At 36.4% G+C, this 25,753-nt stretch overlaps 2 protein-coding genes across 3 annotated transcripts; both read right to left on the bottom strand.

The window, feature by feature from the left end:
• Nucleotides 1-889: 889 nt before the first annotated feature.
• Nucleotides 890-24,502, bottom strand: Smp_031360.1 (the record flags this gene model as incomplete). 2 transcript variants are annotated; one of them, XM_018800084.1, is made up of 16 exons in its annotated part: nucleotides 890-1,273; nucleotides 2,549-3,028; nucleotides 4,375-4,489; nucleotides 5,812-6,054; nucleotides 6,658-7,216; nucleotides 8,419-8,519; nucleotides 13,528-13,776; nucleotides 14,565-14,815; nucleotides 16,126-16,195; nucleotides 18,395-18,468; nucleotides 23,779-23,937; nucleotides 23,975-24,046; nucleotides 24,082-24,166; nucleotides 24,198-24,298; nucleotides 24,333-24,403; nucleotides 24,442-24,502. In XM_018800084.1, 16 exons carry the CDS (start codon nucleotides 24,479-24,481, stop codon nucleotides 1,166-1,168), a joined length of 2,778 nt encoding a protein of 925 aa, XP_018653934.1. The 2 variants fall into 2 exon arrangements, with proteins under 2 accessions (XP_018653934.1, XP_018653933.1); XM_018800085.1 differs by lacking the exon at nucleotides 16,126-16,195 and adding an exon at nucleotides 14,946-14,982 and having other exon boundaries at nucleotides 1,166-1,273; nucleotides 24,442-24,481.
• On the bottom strand, nucleotides 10,047-10,331 carry Smp_182870 (putative cap binding protein; the record flags this gene model as incomplete). The annotated part of the gene is made up of 1 exon (XM_018800087.1): nucleotides 10,047-10,331. One exon carries the CDS (start codon nucleotides 10,329-10,331, stop codon nucleotides 10,047-10,049), a length of 285 nt encoding a protein of 94 aa, XP_018653935.1.
• Nucleotides 24,503-25,753: the final 1,251 nt, after the last annotated feature.

Below are 25,753 nucleotides of genomic sequence, written 5' to 3'. Positions count from 1 at the left end.
GAAGCCAAGTCTTACATGTTTCAATAAAAAACCAACTTCGTATGTGAAAGCTATTTGGTTGTTAAATGAATTTGCAATATGTAATTCTAAATTACGACTTTGTCTCCTACCATATGTACATTAGACTTGCTCAAACGTAAAAGTCTGTTGGTCATCATATCATTTAAATAAGTGTTAAAAACTACCATTACAAACCCTTGTTCTCCCTAAATAGGGAGTCTTTTGAATAGGCTTCAATTTTGTGTTCTCTATTACTCACAATGTGAGAGACCATGCCTTTTTACGCAATTCCTGACTTCATAGTATTCGGAACTCAATATCCCAAATACGCACTTAACATTGTTATAGCTTTCGGATCTAACATTAACACACTGAAGGTCATGTGTGGGTTTTTTTATCGAATGATTATTGAGTACTCATCGGTAGTCTTTGAACCCACTCAGGCAACTGGAGTAGCTTCAAATAAACAGAAAAATACGAGGAGCACATCAAACTGATGATGTGAGTTCCGAATGAACAACTAACAACGACAGAAAGTTAACCTAGTCGATGCAAGATACTGATAGCAATTTGTGCAATTGAATGTAACTCAGATGTCACGCTACATAATTTGGCAAACAATTACCTATATTTACTGAAAAAAGCAACACATCCAACAGTCAAACAATAGTAACTGTTTAGGAAATAAGCATAGGACACTTCTGCCTGAACACCACGTATTACAAAAACTTGCGTCAGAGCGAAATCGTTTTGGGGTATGAATAAACTGTTACTTAATAAGACAAGTGTTGAAAGTCACAAAGTCAACAACTCAGTTGTATTATGTCGCTACAATCCCAAAGCGTCTGAATGGATGATAGTGACCCTATACTAGCGAAAACAAAACGTTCAGGCTAAAAAGCCATAGTACTTCTTCATAATAAAGACAACCAGAAATGCAAGTATTTAAAAAGTACAAAACGATGTTTCAAAAATATCTCTCCCAGAGAAATCTTAAGTAAATTCGACACCGAAAGTGAACATAAGAAAACTTAGTTTTCGGGAGGGAGATGATGAGAACCATATGTTACAAAATATTCTACAATTCTTGGATAAAAAGTGTAGATAACAAATTGAAGTACACACAAGTTGACTTCCTCATAAACAAGGTATCAAAATGAGAATGCTATGCGTACAATGAACGAAGCTGCTGAAACACGCCTTGAACTTCAGGATGAGCTCCACAAATAAATTCATCAAGGTTATCCAGATAAGGTATTAATTGATCGCAATGCTGTGAAAATAAGTAGGGAACATAACTTTTATTGGGTTTTAAAAAAAAACAATGTACATGTAATTTAATACCCTAATTAATACAATGTACACTTATTTTATCAGTAACTGAATCGAAAAGGCGTTTCCAATGCTAATTTGTGTGCCACGATTTTTGAGAAGCTTGAAAATGTCTGTCGCTGAGACCTCAAGTGAAGGGAGTAATGAAGTTATGAAGTCATAAAAACATGACATGTAAACATTTACTACATACACGTACACCAGTTTCAATATACCATATACATAAGTGGTCACCGATCTACGAGCAATGGACAAACATGAAGTACTGTACTACGCAGTAATTAAAGTTTCTACAATCGTACAACAGTTGTAAGAAGCTACATCAAAATATTGAAGTAGTTTTATTTTACGCAATATATATATATATATATTAGATGATTAGACATTATATAGGAATAATATATATTTGTAAAATCTCAGCGAATGAATTTGTAGTAAATCCAACGTTTCGCCTGGCAATCTGGTCCAAGCTTTTTCAAGGAATTATAATCAAACATCAAAATTATCGAATATAAATAGGTACATGGTTCTCCGGGTTCATTGTACACTGAATAGGTCATCCAATCAACGTTAACAATGTCTAAACTAGGTATATGTATTAGTGTGTAAGAGGTGTGTGATGTGAAGTGATGAGTGTTCATATAACATATTGTATAGAAAACGTAAGAGGTGAGAGGAGAAAATTACATTTACACTATATATTGTCTCTTATCAGTGAATTTATAAGAAAAACGTACAATTTGTAATATATATGATATGAATCATATCTGTCACAGTATGTATAACATGAAGATAATTAAACAAAATAAAAATATAAAAGGCTGAAATTTGAACCCGGAGAACCATGTACCTATTTATATTCGATAATTTTGATGTTTGATTATAATTCCTTGAAAAAGCTTGGACCAGATTGCCAGGCGAAACGTTGGATTTACTACAAATTCATTCGCTGAGATTTTACAAATATATATTATTCCTATTTAATGTCTTACATCAACTCGGCGCTCAAATACTGTGAAACTATTCGCTCTAATTTAGACGAGAGTTCTTATATATTAGATGATTAGGTTATTTATATAATCCAGCGGAAACTAATATATGAATAAAGCTATTATCGGACATCTTACATTACGACAAACACTTGCAAAACACATTTAGAATAATATTCGATTTTATGAGCAGGGATAACACAATGGCAACGCAAAATAAGACTTACTTCAAGAACCACCTGCACTAACCGACCTTTTAACCAAAACATTATATTTCTTAAAGCTTCGTCAGACAAACTTTTCGGTTGAGTTGGTTCATGTAAGAAAAATGGAGAATCCGTATTGAATGAATGGTTTTGAGAAGGTCCAGACATTTCAGATGCAAGTTCAGCAGTAAGTCTAGCATGACGATGCAGAAGAAGTGTAATGACAGCACATTGACTACGAACTGCTTCACATCTGGCTTCTTCTAGTCTGGCTACTCGACCACCGACATTATCCTTTCCTCCACCATAAGCCTCATCGTCAGACGAAGAAACCAGTTCACAGCCTGCCATAAGCTTTCGTCGATCACTGACTTTAACTCTCCCAGAAATGGAATCTTTCGGTTTTTTAAAGAATGAATCACTGTCGACTCCAGTTCGTGAGAAACTATCACCATCTCCTCCCTGGTCAGCGTCTTCACGATCAGGAGTCGAATATGGAGACTTAACAAGATTGACAAACAAAATAATACATTTATTTGTTAACTTGAAGAAACTAGTACATATTTGCACGGAAAAAAAAGTTATAAATGAAGACCTACATACTTAGATAAAAAAACCTCAAGATCCTGACGACCGCTTATTTCTCAAGATGGCAAAGTTCACTAAACTAGCCTAAGAATCTAAAAAGGAAACAATATTTTGAATTACTATGATTCAAAAGGAAAGAAATGAAAACAGTACTTAGAAGTAACTACTTTTTCAAGGAAAATAAATAAAGGTCAAGAATTCTGATACTAGGCTTAGGTGGTGTTACAGTATCCACGTCCTATGTGCCACCTTGAACGACACTTAGCTCTGTGCTCTAGATTCTATTTAAAAGCTAAATATCAAACGCAGGATTACGAACACTGTACTAGGTTCAGGATATTCGTGATGATTTGGCTTTTACAGAAACTAACCATTCCATCAACATTGGTATGTTTTTGAGACTGACTTGATGGGACAGTGTTTGATGTCTAATACTTGCTCGAAGATCTGATCCAACGTCTTTGAAAAACACTAAAAAAAGACAACAAAACTAGTTATTTTATTTTGCATCAAGGGATTAGTAACAGTTCTGACATTGAATGATGCTAATGAGTCGTTCCATTTGTGGTTGTTCAGTGATGAATAACTGGGTTTATCGTTTCATTAAAGAACATCAGACAGGGAAGAAAAAATACTTAAAAACTAACTTAGTGAAACAAATCCAGAAAGTTTAAAAAGAGAACAAAACTTTTTACTCTAGTAGAAAACTAGCATAAGTTTACAAAAGTCAATTTAATTATAAGAAATAGATGTACCTTTTCACGAATAAGTTGACGAATCAAAATGTACTGTGTGCATCTTGTGCCACAGAAATTGCCATCTAACAATTTGTATAAGTTGTAACAAAACAATATGAGTAAGGGAAAGAGAAAACGATAAATTAACACGAAATTGAATGCGTCAAAGTGTACCCAACCAACTATACTGCAGAAAGAACATAAAAAATAGGCTTTCAAGCGAACTTATAACGTTACAAGCAAGAAACATAGGTAGTTAAAACGATAATAGGAAAATGGAGTGATTAATACTGACAGACAAAAAATACATGATGGCAAAAGTGGACGGACTGAAACAATGAAATACCGAAGATTTATGGTTTACCTTGAGGCGTGAAGAGAGTGGAGTTAGGAGACACTGTTAGCAGTACAACTGTTGTAGAAAACACTACATACGCATAGGTTTAAGTTATTGACCAGCAAATGTTAACAAAGTAAGAAACACGACCAAACAGAAAACAATTGACATAAACAACAACTTACAGAACGCCTGTTAATTTCCATCGTTTCTTTTGCCAGTTCTAGTCTATTTGTAATTCGAGTAACGCGCCTACCAACACGAACAAGAGTTCGACTTAAGCACTCCCAAACGTAAAAGCTAAATAGTAATAATATTAATAAATGAGTTACTTTTTCGGATTAGAAATAAGAAACAAAAACAATTATATTATAAAAGCTTCACATAGAGAAGACTCTGTATGATTGCTATCTCTTCGATTTTGTCGCAAAGAATTCCATACATCCCCTCATTCTCGAAAACCATCCCTCTACTAATCTACAAATGCTTATGTCCGGTGGTTTTCCATTGAAACAGCCTTAGTTGAAGTAATGCTTTACGAGAAAAGTGATCATTGACTATAAAAAACTGTTGTAATGTGAGTGACTAGAATTGTAGTGTGGTCTACTTATATCCATATAAGTAGTGTATGGTGATGGTTAGACATAGAATGTATTTTGGCAGAAGACCGATAAGGAAAGAACTGAAATGACGCGCAATTGGTAGGAAAATGCACAAACAATGAAATTAGAGAAGATAGACTGATATTTACAAAAGGAACAGTAAAGATTGAGACAATTGATGGTTATTTTGCAAATTAACTGTTCATTGTATAGTTATCAGAATTTAGTGAGATAGTCTGTAATTTGTGTCCAAGTACATTCGATTGTCCCCACTCGTGTTCTCATTCATTACATTTGGTGTCGCTGCCAGGATTCATTACAGAATGAATGATAACTTATTAATGGTTGATTACCTTATAAAAAAGAAAAATAAACGTACCATCTATCATCAAATATCCTCAGTGATTAGTTAAAACAGTGAATTACCAGACTAGTATTTTACTAAGAATTAGTTATGCAGAAGATACGTCAAGACGAACGTCAAAACAGTCCTACTGTATAGAGCTGAAACGTGGAGAACTACTACATCCATCGTCAAGAAGGTACAAGTATTTATAAACAGTTATCTACGCAAAATACTCAATATTCACTGGCCGGATACTATCAGCAACAGACTTCTGTGGGAGAGGACAAACCAGCTTCCGGCTGAAGAGGAAATTAGGAAAAGACGTTGGAAGTGGATCGAACATACATAAAGGAAATCACCAAATTGCATCACGAGGCAGGTCCTAACTTGGAATCCTGAAGGAAAGAGGAAAAGAGGAAGGCCAAAGAACACATTATGCCGGGAAATAGAAGCAGATATGAAAAGGATGAATAACAACTTGAAAGGATTGCCAAGTACAGGGTTGGATGGAGAATACTGGTGGGCGGCCTATGCTCCTGCACGAGAGGTAACAGACGTAAATAAGTATAAATAAAGGGCGCATAAATAAATTATTATATATATATATATATATATATATATATATATATATATATATATATATATATATATATATATATGATGAATTGTCTTACTCTAAAATTTTTGGACGAGCATTAGCAGAGTTCAAATTGACTGTATCATCTGTTAAAGTTGTCATTATAGGTGAATATGCCCATCGAACAACCGCTTCCGGATCAATCAAACCAACACGACACATGTGTTCTGTAATAATGACAATCATTTGTGGATTATTAGCCCAGACCGCCTGAATTACATGTAAAGCTTCTACTTGAGTTTCAACGGTAGATGTAAGAGTCCGGATGACAGCAGCATACCTAAACATTAAACACAAAACAAATGGGAATGAGAAGGTACGCAAATATCGCGTTGTGAATTTTCCTTTCTTTATATTAAGATACTCTAAAACTGAATTTCAAAATACAAACCTGAAATTAATTTAGACAACACCATCCAACAAAGCTTCAAAAAAACCTAGTGAAACTAAAAGAGCTTCTACTTAAATCTCAGGTAAACTCTGGTCGGCCGTATTCCACTATATAGCAATCGAGTGTATGGATTGAATTTTTTTTAACCCGATTGACTTCTACGGACCGATATTCAGTATAAGCAATGTTTAGTCTTTGTGAACACATACGATTGATCCTCGTTGGAAGGTTAACATTTGGATTTATCTTAATTCAATTTTTGCAATCCCTACACTGTATGCCTTTAAGCTCAACTGACCAGCTATCTTGATATACAGACTGACCCAAATGGCCGGATTCCTCTACTTTATAAGTTTTCACGTGATAAGTTCATAACAGACAACTATTCTAAAAGAGCTCTAAAGTGAGGGTTATCTTCAAAATTAAACATTTACTGGAGAAAGTATGTCAAGTGTATTGATAAATCTAAAATAACGCAGTTTGAAAACTAACTTTTTTATGAATGCAAATGTGTGACTGATTGTTTTATGACCAGCGATCAACATAGCAGAATAAAATAATTCAATAGCTAAATTTGTCACTCCAGGAGAAAGTTCAGACACTTGAGGTGCTGTGGTAAATGGCAACTTTTCGACAGAATCACTTCTTACACCAACCTGTTCATCGGCATTATCTTCTGATGATATTTTCAAATTACGTTTCATTGCACTTTCCCGTAAAATTCGTCGACGTGCTTTAAGACGAGAGCGCATTTCTTGTTTAGCAGGCTCAGGATCATCTAGTTCATCAAACTCAGGATCTGACAGAGGAATGGTATCAATGGGGCTTTTTCCACGACGCTCCTCATCACTATGATCAGAGTGACTATCATCACTAGATGCATCTTCATCTCTTTCATCTCTTACCCCATCATTATCAAATGGTTCTGATAATGAAAGACGTCGACCACGACTTTGTGAGGCAGTTTCAGCTATTCTTAAGACGGTTTGGGGTTCAAGGCGCGCTCGAATAGAATCCACTAGACGAAAGAATGCGCGTGCAGAAGACAAATCTATGATGGAAAGTAATGAAGAAACATAAATTAGAGGAAATAACTGTAAAAGAAATACCTAGACCATACATGATTTCACATAAAGTAAAACAGACAATACAGTTTGTATCATTCAACAAGATTTCTAAATTAAAATTTTCTTCCATAAGCTTTTATAAATCTCTTTATTAAACACATAAAACTGGCAACATACGTAGAGCGACTGTGTTGGTTTGTACACTAAACATCGCGAACTACATCGGAGTAAGATTGTTATCAAAACTGTTCGATTACGGTGGGATGAAATTCAAATCTGATAATAGATAATTGATATCAGTTATCTAAAACTACAAAGTCACAATTCTATATCGTGATAACACGATTAAATAAATTATTGAAATCTACATGTATGTGTGTTGGCGTCAAAATGATATGTTTATAAAAGGAAATGATTTTATGTACAAAACTTCATTCGATTCATGTGTACGTTACACAGTCAATTTTATTCTTGTATTTGTATTCAAAACTAAAGAGATTTTGAAACTCACTATATTTAGTTATCAGTTACCTATTTTAATGGGCGGAATTTCGAATAAGGCTTTTTCAGGATACCAAGAGACCGAATAGTTTAGGAATTAGAATCCCTTTATAAATAGCCAAACTACAATGTGGGTTCAAAAGTGTATAAACGAACAAATTAGAACAGCTTACCAACATTACTTGTCATATTGATATTACCTATGCTATTAAAAAATAGTCCTTTGGGAATGCATTTGGCTCTAAGGTTAATCGATCCCCGATTTATTTCGTTGTTTAATTAAACTGATCCCGTTGTGCAATCATTAACTAGAAAAGTGATATTAAGTCCTATATGAAATGTGTTGGGAACATATTTATTTCAGACCGGGTAATCCGTAGATAAAACCAGTGACGAAAAAGAGTTGAATGAAGGAATGAGTTATGTGGCTAGAAAATTTGACACATAAATTAACCTATCAATTTTCGACTTTACATACTTTAAAAAAGCTAATATGTAAATGGATAAAAAGGCACATGCATATATGAAAGTTGAAGATTAATTTTATGCGAGAATAAGTACAAGAGGATTAATTGGATTAACAATGACACATTTGAAATTCGCCACTGTTAAGCCTTTTAACCAGTTCAAGCAAAAACAAACCCGCGTAATTATGGTGCTGATACAACTAACAAATATGAATTACCTGGATTACTTTCATATTTATTGATTACCGTAGGTTGAGGTGGTAACATTATATAAAAAGATTTTGGAAGTAAACGTTTGACATTCTCGTAGTATGAAAAACTAAAACGAAAAACGTAAAATACAAGATGATGACTAGTTGTGAATGTACAGAAAAAAACCTGACACAATAACCACTTTTATGTATGATTCAGTCCAAGTCAGTCAGTCAGATACAACGTAGGACCAGACACATATATGCATCAGTTCAAGTTGCCACATTTCATTACCACAACAAAATGAACACCAAATTCATAGAAGTAGTTAATTTAGTGATAATATATAAAAGAAAGGTTGTATATAAGGATATAGTACAGGAAGAAAGACATATGAAGCAATTTTAATCTCAAAGTTTAAGGGAAGACAACGAGTGTATACAACTATGCTACTGTGATCGATTCTGAGCCATGTCACCCAGAGTCTCCAACAATTGGTTATGATAGGCACACGGACCCCAACCAAGTAGTCTGCATCTACCAACATGGTTCAGACCAGAAGTTAGTAACTTCAAGCACTGATGCCACGTTTTGGTTTGGCCGCCCCTAACTTTCTCCCAACCACCTCCAGCACTCGTCAATATTGCACGTCGTGGTGATCGGTGTTCAGTTTAATCATAATGACCAATGTAAAACTTAATACAGATATGCGCTGATCCAAAATTACCATACCGAATACGCAAAATCAGATGAGTTTAACAAGCAAACAGTAAAGGAGTCGGTCGGATTAATAGAGGTAATAGTAACGATAGGAAAAATGGGCTAAAGATACAGAATACTGGGCTGGAAAAGAAAGAATGAGTTCGCGCGATCGAAATGGAAAATAATCTTGAAATTCAGAATTTTCGAGAAAACAGAAAAACATGAATGATACTGATTTTAAGTCGTGTCACTTAAGGTCTACAATTATTGATTCCGACTATTGTTTGGATCCTAACAAGGTAGTTTGAACCTATCAACGTCAATAATTTCAAAGACTAATAGATATGTTTTGGTTTGACTGTTTCTAGCACTCTCAACCCGCCTACTCCTACATCATACAGGATTATAGATTGGCGCAAGAGGTGCTCCGACATACGTAGCACATGTGCTCAGTCATCTTAACCCATGAAGATTCACAATTTTATCAAATGATTTTTCACTTCTACACAGTAATTACATTTGAAGTAACTATCATGTGATTTTTTACATTGACATAAATATTGCTTCTATGTTACGATTAAAATAATAAACAATTCAACAACTCTATCCTGTCTAATTCGCAATTTTGCTACAGTTTTGAAATTTCAAAAACATGACTACATATAGTACCATGTTTTCCAACTTGCGGACTAGTATACATCGAAATATTAGCAAGATAATAGTATAATGATAATAAATTATCTCTTAGTTTTATCCATTAACTAAATATATGGATTTACTTACATGTAACAGAGATTTTTAATTCTGCAGATGAAAATTACAGTTTAACTTACTCTCAGTAAAATTTGCATTAAGTCTTTATAATATTTCGATATGATGGAGTCTTTGTTATCAAAACATTAGAATAATAATAATAATCCTCTCTAAGAATACATGTCATACGGAAAAACACTCACCGTATTAATCGACATAATGTTTCGGTAATTAAACGTTTTTGTGGAGACATTGGATCTAGCGTTAGAGATGAAGACCACTCTTTCCAACTCCACTGCAATTGATAATTACTTAAATGATATGAAAACCATTCAATAAACCTACAGGATAACAGAAATAATAATGAGTTAAATGTCTGAAGTAAAAGGGTGTTGAAGCAGTACTGACATTTCAACTTGATAAGGCGACAGTTTAGTGAATAAAACACTGCTTGCAGTCTACTGGTGTTAGATTCGAGTGTCATTAGTAGTAAAAGAAGACAAATTTCCAAACAAAAATCAAAAAGCTAACGATTTGGATTTTGAGCCGCATATTTCTTAATGTGTTGAGGATGGAGATATTCGATCGACTATTCAAAGCAAAGTGGGTGAAATGGAGCTTGAACCGACGACTTAGTAGTCTCAAGCCAAGTGCTACTACTAAATCATCACTTCCCAATGTAGAGCTAGCTTAGCACCATGTTGGCCTAACCACCAAATGCGAATTCTCTATGGTCCTCTGTCCTACAAATAGAATATCAACAATATTTCTATCCCATAATTCCAGGAAGTCCTGAAATATCAGACCAGTCCTGGTAGGGTGGAAGGTGGAGAGTCCACTCTTTATTTCTCAAAATCCCTTCATATAGTCACGCGTTTAAACCCACTGCATCCCAACAGTAGGGCTATGTTTACGGAGGTGAACGGCCGAAAAGAGAACGCACAGCTCTTTAGATGATTTAGTAGATACGGAGGACCTATCCTAGAGTGAAACTGATTACAAACGAATGGTGCTTATGAGCTCCAGTATCCTAACGGGACGAATGATAAATGAACTTATCTTTATTCATCGGTTGCTATGGATTGCATCTTCTTTGTTCAGTCGCCTTGTCGATTAGTCTTAGGTCGAGGACTTGGCGAATAACCCCTTAACAAAACCGACTGCCTCTCATCGGGCGCTCGAGCAGTGTCCCAGCCTACACATAAACATGGTGATTACAGAGGTCCTGTTAAATATTCGTCAAGGATAGTTGGGCGTTGATCTTTTGTTAAACACCAGAACACTAGCATTAGTCAACTAGATGCGTATTAACAGTCATTTATGTCCTGCTATATAATAAAGCTTCATCAAAATGAGAAAACTACATGCGGAACAATGTCTTTCCGAAATCCCCGCCTATTCCCTGACAGATTATTTCTTTAATTAAACCAAGGACAAATGGTACCATCATTTAAATGATCTCAGGAAAACGCGTGTGACAGATATTATAATGCTAGCCGGAGATTAGAATGCACAGGTCGAGTGTCTAAACAAAGAGGACAGCTGCTACTGTAGACTCGCTGACTGCAGAACAGATAACAGTTTTACGTTGCATATAAATGTCAGACAACAATCTTACTTTACGTTTTCACAGCCTATAAACCCATCGTTGTAAGTGGATTAATGTAAGCAAATCGGTTGCAGCCTCCGTCGCACTCAAATGTCAAACCAAGCTAGATTTAAGGTTAGCTATCCGCCCGCCAAAAGTATAAAAACTGGTTACGTTTGCATAACCCAATGAAAATGGTGAGTAAAGTCCTTTGCAGCTTCATGAAAAGTTACAATTATAAGCACTGTGTTTCTGTAGATTCCTTACAACTTTTGCGAGCAAGTGGGTCAACATTGTCTAATCGTGAGTTAGATGATAAACAGATACTTCATTAACTGTGTAGTTAGCTAACGGACCGATAAATCTGGAGTTTAGAGTCCTGATTTTTTTGAAAGTAACAGTTAGACCTAGTAAATCCCTGAAGATGTTTCAACTCATCCAAGACATTAAAGCCAGGAAGTCTAATGTAATGGAATCAATCTGGAAAGATGTGACGCCAATCAATAATATTCACCGACGTCTTGCACTGGGACTGTCAGTTGGGGAAGGGCATCCCTGAGAAATTTATCAACATCGTGAAGACTAAGTACACACACCTCAGGAAGAGTAAGAGCATACAATTACTCCTCTCCATTACTCTTTTTCAGCAGTAAGGTTAAGCAGGTTTTCTCAATCTCACTATTCCTCCTCAATGTTGTCATAAATGACATTTTAGAAACAGCTCTGATGGAAGTATGTGATGGTGATGTGAAGGAAATTTTTTTATCCTGAGTATGCGAATGATATTGTCTTGTTATTTGGTGATACATAAACTTTATAAATCGCACTTAGTTGACAATTCATGACAATATGGTATATACTTTACACCTATAAATCTAAAGTACTTTTACAAGACTGACAGGAGTCTGTGGCTGCACTCACTCTTTGTAATGAGTTGTTAGGAGTAGTCAAAAAGTCCGCGTGTCTAGGTAGTTGTGTGAATGTTATTGGTGCTGTAAGTGATGAAATCAATCTATGAACGGCGTAAGCCAGAGTGACTTATGCCAATCAAGGCTATCTTTGGTGCTATAGTAATATTGGAATGGCTGTAAAAGGCTGGATTTACAACGCGTCGATAAGAACATCTTTGTTTTATGCCTGTGAAACTTGGTCTCTCTGAGTTGACGATGTAAAGTACCCTTATCTGACCATAATTGTTTTTGAAGGATTGCTGAAATCCAATGGAAATATCATGTTAGTAATGATGAGGTTTGACAATGTACTCGGGCTTGGTGGGAATAACTGAGCTGGTATCGCAATCCTGAAATACCAACTTTGGTGGCTTGGACATCTTAAAAATTTTGTGTCAGTGGCTCCCATATCGAGGATCGTTTGTGGACGCCGGGACAGAGTGAAAAACGTAGAGGTAATCAATTTATGACATGAGGCTGTGGTATGAAATATAGGTGTGTGCGACTGAAATCTGTTTGTCCATCACGACTAGCTGGTCGGGGTCCTAGGTATGTTATAACTCAGCAGCTTGAGATGTTATCAAACACGGCTCAGAATAGGAGCCAATGACGACCCTGATGTAGTTTTCTTTTATAATGTTCATAAAAGTGACAGGAACTCTCTTAACTGAAAGAAGTCTTCCTGGCTGTATTTTTTTCATCAGAACCATACTAGTTCACATATTTTCATTCACTTATTCATTTTCATTAGTCTACCTATCCCTCCTTTATTTCTGCACAATTTTGTTTCCTTATTTATGTGGTGCATACGTATTTTGATGTCTACTTAAACCAGTATTTATGAGTTTCAAATAAGTATATAAATAGTACAAACATTTGCATAATAGTGTATCTAAAGTGCTTTATTGTTTTTAAAATTTAGAGTCGGATGTTTAGAAAAATAATCTGTAATGAACTAAGTGTAAACTTAAATTATAAAACTGATTCAAACTTAAAGTGACAATAGTAGTCAACAGGAAAAACTCACATCACTATATGTTTAAACATAAATATTAATGTATGTGATTTATATCACATTAGTCAGTCATTCACAGATATGACAATAAATCTTAACATGAAATCATAATCAAATGCAATCCTACCTGCCAATACAAACAGGTTTCATATTATCTAAACGCTCAAATAGGACTTCAGTGGCTTGAGCTAACACTAGAGGAATTGTATTACTAGCCTCATGGCATAACTGTACTAGTAAACTTCCATAAAACAGAAGATTCCCATGTTGAACTGGTGGACGAGGTAAGTGAAACATTCCAGCAAAAACAGCTTCAATGATCATGTAATCTAAAGCAACTTTCGCTCGAGTTTTGAGTCCCAGCAGAGCTTTAGCACTAAAAAAAACCCGAAGATATTGATAAAGCATAGGAATAAACATGAGAATATTAAAAAAGATAAGATACGTAAAGCATATATAAAGGTGCGACTACTAACACTGAAGTAAAACAAGATCTGATTTAAAACTGAAAGTGGTTTTCTTCCACTAAATCTACAAACAAGTTGAAAAAATTCAAGATATCATTGGACAAGTATATTTTTTTCAAGATCGTTTGGAATTGGAAAGACGCTTAAAAACGTGCCACTTTACTACCATAGAAGCTAAGTGAGTTTAGGTCTTCAACTTTTTTATGACATTTATTTGTCTCAGAAAACCTAATGGACAGACAAAACAACTCAAACAAGTTGATTTACTATGACATTACCACAATCTTTTATTAAAAATGAAAATTTTCATTAGTTCAAACAAACAGAACATTATATGAAGTAATGAGACACTGTATCATTATACTGGCGGAAAAATAAATAACCCATTGAAATACGTATTAGTTTTCTTTATATTCTGGCAAAATACTGTAGAGTCAGTTGCCATGTAAACATACTTAATGATCTAAAGTCTTGGTTTCCCTAACATCGACTTATATTTTTCACACCAGTATACACTGTAGTACGTAATATGCAAGCAGTCCACATTACTAATTAAAACTTCAACGATAATAAGTTGCGAAATAAATTTTCACACTGTTAGTCACTCATGATCGACGTAGGGTTTAGTACAAATGTGAGTTAGCCAAAGTTTTTAACGGTAGCTAAAATGATGAAAAAATTAGATGAGTTTACTTACCACATAACTCTGTTGAAACTTAAATTATTCATCAAAATTGCCAAATGTTCGTCAATAAGAAATCGTTCGATAGTATGTGCTCCCGGGAGGACAGGAGTTTCTTTACTAGATTTAACTCCGTCTGATGATAAATCTGAATTAGGGACAATCTCGTTTTCATCTTGATCAATTACATCAGTGTAATCAAACATTCGAAAAATCACAGATGGAAGAGGATAAATGACCTCTGCATCATAATCGGGTGGTGTGAGCTACAAAAAAGAAGAAACCACTATAGGATTCTCCACCAATAAATTAGAAACGTGAAAAATTACGTGAATGATAGTAGCAGTGACAACAAGAGTCAAAATTTAGGGGAATCGTCATGGAAACTTGACTTACAGGTGATAATTTATGCGGCTGACCATGTTCTTTTAAACTAGGAAAAGAGTCATATAATCTCCAAGTTACTTTTTCCACCCAACCACCATTTCGGAGATTGCATATTTGAGCCCACAAACAATCCAAATACTGAAGTGGAAAGATAAAAGAAGGAACTAACCAGCAAGAATACTCTGTAGGGACAAATGAAACCAAGAAGGCTTATTATTATCACAAAAATAAGTGAAATCATTGAATCCAATGTCTACTAGTAAATTATTTTGGAGGTGTAATGCTATCGAAATTTTAATCAGAAAGTGTTAAAACGAGGAAAAATAAGCCATGTTTTAATTCGGTGCCACTTTTGTTTAATATTACTCCTGCTTTAGTTCAGTGTGATAATTTATGCAATATAACATTGGTTTTATTTCAGTAAAACATTTATTCAGTGAAATATACTTTATTATATTTCATTTGAACTTAGTTCAACTCAATATAACTTGCATGCTTTTGTAGTAACTGTGTATTTCCCATATATGTGCTACTTATTAAGTTATTATTAAGTCATCAAGTATACCTGTGAAATCGATTCATGAATGAGTGTATTATTTACAGAGGTTGAGATGGTTTTGAAAAGTCAGTAAAAATGTTCATCTGCACCAGTTTTCATGTTCTTATTTATTTCGTGTAGAGTAGCGGTTGCCGGTCTTAGTGATTACAGTGGTATCTACGGTTACATCAGGAAGTAAAAGGTCATTAGAAGTGCTGCTTTATTACGAACTCAAGACGTTGTAAGCAACCTCAATCACCGATACGTTATAAGGAATACAGTGTTTCTGTAAAGATATTTGACATTTGACGGTAATAATACTTAACAGTCTAATATTTGTAGCAATATGCTGCTAGAAAAACTGAGACTGATAAAACTGAGCAGTACATCAAAATTGTCCACATTCAGCGAATCTGAATCCAGAAGTTTAACGGTTACCTATATAAATATTAACAAATCATATAGTGATTCAGTTTTAAAATATTGTTTAGGTTAGTGTCATTCAGTATTTGAGAAGAGTGTAGATATTAAAAGCCAACAGACTTAAATATTACACAGATATTAGCTCAATTGTATTGAGCAGTCAGTTAAAGTTGAATAAAATACGTTTACAATAACGAGACAATGTCTTCATAGTAAAACTTTACTCACATCTTCTTGTGGGTGAGGATCATTTGACTCCCAAACGCGTAATAATGAGACATGGGGGCACTGGCGTTTACTAAAATATAATTAGAATTCTTAGGAAGTTAGCAGTTTATCATTGAGGATTAATTAAGTGTATAAAATGTTTCAGCTAATGTAATAAATAACATTCAGAATGAAGATATTGCAGAATACCAAATGGATCATATGATGTACCAACTAAGTGCCACAATAATGAACATTATCAGGACAGTGACGTTTTGGTGAACAAACCAATCAAGAGACAAAAAATCGACGGGAAATTTCTTAAAAATATGAGACACTTGGTTGATTGATAGCTATAATTAACTGATTTAACTAGATGGATTATTTTTAAAACATCCATCACTTTGACTTTATTTGAATCTCATCCACAGAAAATTTTTGCGTAAAAACTATTGGTGGATAAAATGATACTATAAATACCTTACGAAGCGTACCTGTTCATACTTATAATCTTATGTGATGTTATTGCTGTATATGTACATCGATGTTCTCTCAATATCTTTATTAAAATGGCTACATAAAGCATAAATATTATTGCTAATCAACTTGAACTAGGAACGTTTTGTTGAGGGGTTTACAGAAATTAGTTGTAGTTGTTTCTGGTTATGAATTGATATTAACTGAGGGTCGTAAGCACGCACTGATGAGTAGTTTGAAGCTAAGACAAAATAGCTTCTCAGTGCTTTCTCATTCAGAACGTAGAACTTGCCAAGTTTTGGTTCAGCTGCCCCTAGCTTTCTTCTAGCCCAATCCTGCACCACATAACATTGTCCATCGAGGTTGGAGATTGTTGGACATATGTAGCACATGTTCCAATCACCTCAGTTGATGAATATTTACTATCTCATCAATTGATTTCCTATCTTTACCTAGTACCCTATCCCTAACACATGCATTTCCTACTTGGTGGTCCCTGGTCTCCTATGATCTTTTAGTTGATACTAGCTCACGAAAAGAAAACTAATTCACGCTGAAAACTTGTGTTATCAAATTCATGTTCAATGACTAAATGACATTATTGAATTTTGTATGACCTAATATTCCCGGGGACTTTAATTTACTAGACTGGTTTCCAAATCAAAACGAATTGGATAAAGATGTAAACACATTCTAAAACAACAGTTAGTCACGTTGAGTTAATATAGTAAGAAAATGTCAGTGTATACGTAAACGCTACACAAGAAATTCATCATTTTTCTCAGCTCATCTATCAGTGCTTATCGGTCGAAAATGAACTAATTAGCCCGCTTCACCGTGACTTTCTCTGAAAAATGTTTTGGACAAGTTTCTATTCTCTCAACAGATATGACGTACATCGAAGTATTCAAGTGCCTTCAGACTCATGAAATGTCGTAAGTATGCAATATTAAGGCGGATTGATAAAATAGTTACCCAGTACTTTCTAGATTCAGTGGTTCCCCAACTAATCTTAGTTTATGAATACTTCAATGACTAAATCACCGATACAAATCTCAGTTTCTTTACTTAGGCTACAGAACCAAGGTAGTACAGCTATTTTGTGAACAAAATATATGCAGCATAAAGTTAGGACCATAGGCCTGTATTTCATAGATAAATTTCAAGTTTCCTTAATTTAAAAATAGAGTCAAAAGTTCCTGCTTAAATTACAACTTTCATCGGGAATCTGATGTTATTAATTCGTACAATAACATTCAACATGGGTTTGAGAGTCCACAGGCAAACATGAATCTGTTCGATTAACAGAAATATTTCAGCATGATTCATAGGCCATACATTTTGAATGATTTTTCCATTGTTTGAAGTAAATTTAACAATTTTAGACAAAATGATTCTTGTGGAAACCTTTGTAGTATTCGAAGTGGAATATCTAAACACTTTTGTTTGCGTTCGAAAAGATAACCAGAATACCCTTAAAACGTCTCGTTATCACATAACTGAGAAAATCTGGATCACTATGACTGAATGCTACTTGGTATACTTTATTTATGCTAGATTAAGTGTTGTTGTAACTGACGATCCACGTTTAAAAGTCTGGATTCGGCGAACTTGGAGACAACTTGACAACCGAAGGAATAATTATCCTACACTAGTTAGTATATGAGGAACGATAATGACCACATAGGAAATCAGTTAACACACTTTTAGGGCAATAAATGTTCATCATAACACCAAAGAATACAAATTTGTATACAGAAATGTTGTATAGATCGCATATTTTATTTTTGTACAAACAAAGTAAACAACTTACGTCATGTAAACTTCAATTGTACCTAATATGTCGTTTAATGCTGAAGCGTCATAAGAAGCTAGCAAGTAACCACTCTGAAAGGATACAGAAATACGAATCCACGGATGTACAAACAAATCATAGATTAGAGGAAATATACATCCAACTATGTCTTGTTAACTAAACAAAGTAAAGTAGTTAAAGTGTGAGTGATTACATAGGCAATAATTTTGCAAGCTGACGATAAGATGCGCTGTCGTTTGCTATAAACAATTTATCAACTGGATACAAGTAAGGCTGCATTGTCGAATACAATAATGAACTAACATTTTAGACATCTGTCTCTGATTAGGGTCAGTCAGTCAGTGAGCTACAACGTAGGACCAGGCACATATATGCATCAGTTCAAGTTGTCACATCTCATTACTACAACAAAATGAACACCAAATTCATAGAAGTAGTTAATATAATGGTGGTAATACATAAAAGAAAGATTTTGTATAAGGATATAATATAGGAAGAAAAAATTAGTTCGTAGGAATAAAGATATCAAGCAATTTTAATCTCAAGGTTTAAGGAAGACAACGAGTGTATACAACTATGCTACTGTGATCGATTCTGAGCCATGTCACCCAGAGTCTCCAACAATTGGTTATGATAGGCACACGGACCCCAACCAAGTAGTCTGCATCTACCAACATGGTTCAGACCAGAAGTTAGTAACTTCAAGCACTGATGCCACGTTTTGGTTTGGCCGCCCCTAACTTTCTCCCAACCATCTCCAACACTAGTCAACATTGTATGCCGTGGTAATTGGTGTTCAGGCATACGTAACATGTGGCCCAACCATCACAGTCGATGGAGATTCACAACCTCATCAGCTGACTTATCATCTTTTACTAATACCCTGCGTCTAACCTCATTATTACTTACCTGGTGATCCCAGCAGATGCGAGCAATATTTCTAAGACATCTGTGGTCAAATACTAGTAACTTACGAGTATCTTCTACGCTTAATGGTCACGTTTCGCAGCCGTAAAGTAGGACAGAACGAACTGCCGCATAGTATACTCGTCCCTTAATTGACAGACGGATATCTCGTCTTCGCCATAGGTGACGTAAGTTGGCAAAAGCCAAACGAGCTTTTTCAATCAGTGCTGAGATTTCGTCAGACACCAACCCATTAGGGCTAATCAGACTTCCAAGATAAGTGAAGTTGTCGACACGTTCGACTACTTCACTCCCTATCCCTTATTTATTTTATTTAAACACATAAATATTGGTACAAGGAAGCACCAGATAAACATGCGCCTCACAAATCTCATTTGATTTGTGTGAGGGCTATGATACTGCTCAGGTGCCCAGACTGAAGCAGGTGGTTTTCTTAGGGGACCACACCCGGAGCCTTTGACCTGAAGGTCTAGTCCACAAGGCAGTGGAGCATCGTGAGGAGATGCAGTCCCATGGTAGCCGGTGATCAATGATTGATTCGTACGCCATTTGTTCCCTCAGGATACTGGAGCCCATGTGCACCATTGGTTTGGAATCAGGGTTTTCCAACTCCACTAGGTGGACTCGCCTTGTCCACCAACCCGGTTAAAGCGCCAGACATTCGCTTTTCATCCTCTCAATTTCGTAAACACACCCCCGCCACGAGAAGGCAGTGAGTAGGACTTCCCTGGCCTTAGTTCAGGTGTTGACGCAGGCCAGTCCTGGAGTAACAATTTACATTTAGAGGGGGAGAACCGCATCCCAAACATCCTGGCATTATTACTCAGTTCTAACAGAAGACTCTGCATTTTGTCAGCGTCTTCACCAAACAGGACTATGTCATCTGCGTATTCTAAGTCGATAAGTGGACCTCCTGGTAGGAGATCCATCCCTGATAATCCGGACGACGAGAACATTATTTCCAGCGGTGGGTCTGTGATTAAATCAGACAAAAATGGAGATAGTGGTCAATCTTGACGGGCACCACCTGAGGTTGCGAAATCAGATGACAGTTTGCCATAAGCTCTCATTCGACTAGTAGTGTTCGAGTAAAGAACCTTCACAAGGTTTATGTACTTCCTAGGTACACCTTTCAATGACAGACACTGCCACAGAACCTCTTAGCCTACAAGGTCGAATGCTGCTTTTAAGTTGAGAAAAACTATGATTGTCGGATGCTGATAAGCATCCCCGCGTTATAAAACCTGACGAATGGTGAATACGTGGTCGATGCAGACACGACCAACTCTGAAGCCAGCCTGATTTTCTCGTATTTGCAGTTCATGAGTCTTTGTTAGGCGTTCGATAATTATTGAGGCTAGTATTTTAGATGCTATATTAATCAAACTAATCCCTCTATGGCTATCATGGAATGATTTTTACCCCTTCCTATATATTAGGATAATCAGTGATTGCGACCAGTCAGATGGGATTATGTCCAACTCTCAGATTTTAGCTAAAATACTAGTCAGGCTGATCACTAAAACTGGACCACCATCCTTAAAGACCTCTGGAGCCAATCCATCTGCTCTCCCTCGTTACAGATTAGCTATGGCATTTTGAACTTCAGAGTCGGGGGACCTAGTTCAATGTTCCATTTAGGCTGTCTGGAAATGGTGGGTAGTTGTAGAGTAGCTGAACTGCTCTTTAAAGTGTTCCGCTCATCGTTCTAGACGTTTAGGCTGATGGCAAATAAGAGTGTCATCTGTCTCCCAGATTGTCTCACTTACATTTGATTTCTTAATTCCAGTTTTTTTATTAGTCTGAAAAGCTGTCTTACGTTATCTACAGCCACTGCTTTTTCCATCTCTTTTGCTTTCGTTGCCCACCACTGCTCACAGTAGTTCCCTAGACTTTTGGTTGACCTATATCTGATTTGTTTTCGCTTTCCATCATGTTCGGAGCCAGATGGGATGAGTTTATGAGAACCTATCAGTGCAATGAACTTGGCAGAAATCCACCGGTTTTTCGTAACTGTTTTATTCAAATCATTAATAGATGTCGCTGCTGTTTCTACATCGTTCCAAGCAACATCTGGGTCAGACTCCTTTTCCGAACTGCCTAAGTGTAGTCTCAGTTGTTCCTGGAATCTCATTTTGGTATTCTCGTCACTAAGTTCAACTCTAATGAGTTTTCTTAAAGTGGTTTTTCTGCGTCCATTGAGGCGCAAGCAAATGCGTGCTCGTATTAGAGTATGGTTAGAGTCTAAACATGTACACTAGAACGCGCGGCGGTTTCCTATTAAACCTCTCCAATGATGACTGGTGGCAATATGGTCTTTTTGAGTCAATTGTTGGTTCTGTGCAGGGGTCGCCATGTCAGACGATGTATCTCCTTATGCTTAAAGTTAGTGCTTGCTAAAAATAAACGGTTGTCTGAGCACAATTGCAGTGGACAATCACCATTACCTGTTCGCTGAGCTGGGATACTAAAATACCCACCTAAATGTCTTCCTCTTTGGTTTAAGCTACCTACTCGGACATTAAAGTCACCTGCTACGAGTACTATGTCTGAACTTTTAGCTTTTGAAGCAGTTCAGAGAGCTTTATGTAAAAGTTATCTTTCGCTTTATCCAGAGTGCAGTCAGTGGGAGTGTAGACAAACGACGAAAAGGCAAAGACGTGTGTCCCTATACTTCCGAGGTCTTACAGAGTCGTTTAGCCGGACAGCACATAGGTGACTGTTAACAGAGACCCATTTTAATAATGCTTGTTCAGAAGTCGTACTTAGTGCTATGCCTACACCTGTCAGTCCACGAGAACTAGCTATCGGGTAGCCAGATAGATGGAGGATGTATCTCGTCGACTCTTCGTTATAGCGAGGTGAGGTCAAGTGAGTGACCATGCTGTGATCATATATGCGTGTTTCGGAGACATAGCATACATCAATAGTACGAGATTCTAGGGTTTTAGCCAATGAAGCCTGCTGGTCGATTTGACATAGGGTGCGTAGGTTGAGGGCTCGAATGTGTAGTTTAGAGCGAGGTTTCAGTAGACCTGGGACAGTACTTCGCACACTAGAATCGTTGGCCATGGTGACAATTGAGGAAGTCAAAAGACGAAAATTAGAGTTAAGGTCGAGGTTGGAGAAATAATAGAAATTGAAGAGGGAGATTGATTATGAATAGTGATCTTGAGTGCTGTTAGAGGTATGAAGGCTCTTACCGCTTCATCGTTGCCCACACCGCGGAAGGGTCCTTCTAGAGGTATCTGAAAAAATTGAGTTAGAGGTGGTCTTAGTGATCTGAGAGCGTGACCACAGTGCCCAAGGGACAACTGCTTTAGGTCGGTCACACACGACCTTTTTGTGGGTAGTTTTTGTGTTAGCTCCGTACTTGGAATCTTACCACCTGTGTGAAGACAGCATCGCTGTTATGCCGATTGTCTGAAAGAAACACCTTACTGCCGTCACACCTCTGTACAATAGGTAGTACGACTTCGCCCTCGAACCTTGGGTTCGCTGCCTCTAGTCTTACCGCTCTTCAACCGACTTGTCTGGCATTGTAGAACTTTGGGGAACGGTTGTTCCAGCCCGTATAGCTCGATTGGTTCATTACGATAGGCAAGCCCTATCCCCACATCACGGTAGCAGCAACCGTTGGGCTTTGATCAGGGACTTGTTCAAGTAAGGAGTAGTGTCTATAAAACATGTACACTAAATTCTAATAAGTCACCAAATATACTAGAAGATACTAGTTTCACAAACTGTTATTTATAAAAACCATCCATCGAGACGACAGTGACTCTTCATTCATGATTAAACATAGGCGTTCAGAGACATATAACAAATGTAGATGGGATATCCCTACCGCTACTCCTACAAAAATAACCACATATTTTTATACTTACCATTTTAAAAAGAATATCAGTGTATAACATAGGGGTAGTGTTGAACTTTAATGCATAAACGGTAGTCATTTAGTAAACTTGTGAATAAGTAAAATACACCAAACAATAAGTCAGATCATTCCTTTGTAAATGATAACTGCAACATCTTAAGGTAACAAATGAAAACAGAAAACCACTTTTGTATGCACTCACGACTACATTCACCAGTTAGGGAAAAAGGTAGAATCATTCCACAATATACTGCGTCATTCACTCAAATTTAGATTCCAGAATAGCTTACTTTGAGATCGAAACACAAGGGGAGGTATACTAAAAATCAGGGTCAATATAAAAACATGGTACAGACTAAGTGTAATATGGAGAACTGGGAACAAGGTGCATCGGTACTTTAAGGTGGCCACTAATTATCTATATCGATCCTGATAAATACCGACAATCCCTAGTCGCAAGTATTCTTCAACTGCAGATTAACTATAGATAAACAGAATACCTGGTACATATACGAATACAAGGATATTAGAGGTAACATGTGAAAAAAAGAGTTAGGGATTGATATACTTCACTTACGTATGGTAGACCGTAAAGTATTACGTAGGTGTACCAATCAGTTCGAGCCTGAGAACTTCGTCCTGCATCAAGAGTGACTTCAGCAAAATTCTCGTACAGACCGAGAATAGATGCTTTCTGAACAGTATGACAGTTAACAGACACTGACAAGAACAAAACCTAGACGAGTAATGAAAACAAAAACTATGTTATATACTATATATTTGGCGTCCTCAAAATTCGCCGATCTGATGGCATCCTTCAGGTCTCGTTGTAGGAGTTCTATCAACTAAAAAAATGTTTATATCAATATGTAATACATACTTGGCCGACAAACGATCGATTTTTTAGATTCAGTAACCCGACTAACGTTGCGTAAATTAGTATTCGTTCTGGAACATTTTTTACACTGAGAGGACCATAAGTAAACAGAAAAATACCAATTGCTCAGAACTTTTAAAAGTCCCTCTCCATTCTTTGGGATATCTGTTAGAATAACTGACGCAAGTTCTCCAATATCCCTTTCTATATTAGAAAGGTCCTAGAAAGATCATGAGCACCAAAAGATATAATACTTTGAATCCTATTCGATATATGAGAGATTCGATAGTATCTGGTTCTGTCCTGTCTCTTTTCGCTCTAAAGTCTTAATCGCAACTAAGTAAAACCAAGTTTCAGAAATACCATCTTCATCAAACGAATCAGAACGCCGCTTCCGCCTCATTTTTTCAACTACCGCTCTTCCAATAAACAATATTTTTGTCACCAGCTTGTGTTGTTACGTTTAGCCATTGGTAGGTTTGTACATGACCCGAGGATATTTTGTGTGATAGGGCAGTATTGGGCTTAGTGGGACTATCTGGAAGGGAAAAAACATAAAGGGAAGTGAGCTAATGATTCAGTAAGAACACAGAATGCAATTACAGTTAATGACACGAACTTGAAGTTAGGACAATCTGAAAATCGAAACAAAAAGTCGATAGTGTAGAATTTCTGACTCAATGCAGATTAATCGATTGACTTTTTTGTGCTCCCTTCTTGTTATATTGGTGCGGTTCCAGGTATTTATGTTTAGTGGGTGATAGTCTAGCCACTCGAGTGCATTAATCCTAGTCAGTTTGACAGTTTTTTATGGATTTGTATATATTTTTAAATTTGAGTAAGTGCATTTGCTACAGGACAGCAGGGATTCTGGATATCAGCAGCTAGCATGGAAGTGGAGCGGTAAATATATCCCTAAAATCAATAGCTCTGTAAGTCTTCGATATTGGATGCTGACCACATCAGTTTTAATGGACTCACCTAGCTGAAGGCGCTCGGTTATGCATCCGCACCGGGTCACGAGTGGGAACGCCATGTTATACTTATCCTGCGATCGCTAGCCAGTTTAGATCAGTCACTTCTCGGTATATTGATAACCTATCAAATATATCTTCGAACCTGCTCGCTTCTGACTTTTGATTTCACTAGATGAGCACGATTCAATTATAGAAGGTATTACTAGCAAAGTGTTTTCAGACTACAATACCTGTGGTATCTTCATTAGTGAGCCAAACGTGATCTCATACACCAGCCTATAAACTGTGAGTCTGTTGGTTTTTGGAATGTCATAATTCATTGCTTTATTTTAACTTTTATATATTGTGATATTTTTCCCTCGTTCATTCTCATACTTGACTTTTCACTATGACGGAACAGACAGCCAAGGTACTAAAGTTAAAGACTATGCCCCCACTTTCGTTTCAACTAATTTCCTTCTGGTCAGACAACATCGAAGCCTGGTTCTGCTACACCGAAGCCCACTTATATGAGCACGGCATGACTGATTCACGCGCACAATTCTTCACGGTTGTAAAGGCGCTACCGCGTGAATTTAGCAGGTACATCACACCTAGTATGTTTATTTGTGATGTTTCGGAACCTTAAGAAACCCTAAAACGGTCGATTCTGAAACGCTGAGATCTAACCCATCGACAAAAGTTAGATGAACTCTTTA

The sequence above is a fragment of the Schistosoma mansoni genome, chromosome W (assembly GCF_000237925.1).
Source record: "Schistosoma mansoni strain Puerto Rico chromosome W, complete genome".
NCBI lineage: Eukaryota > Metazoa > Platyhelminthes > Trematoda > Strigeidida > Schistosomatidae > Schistosoma > Schistosoma mansoni.
This window is presented reverse-complemented; position numbering and strand designations above follow the sequence as displayed.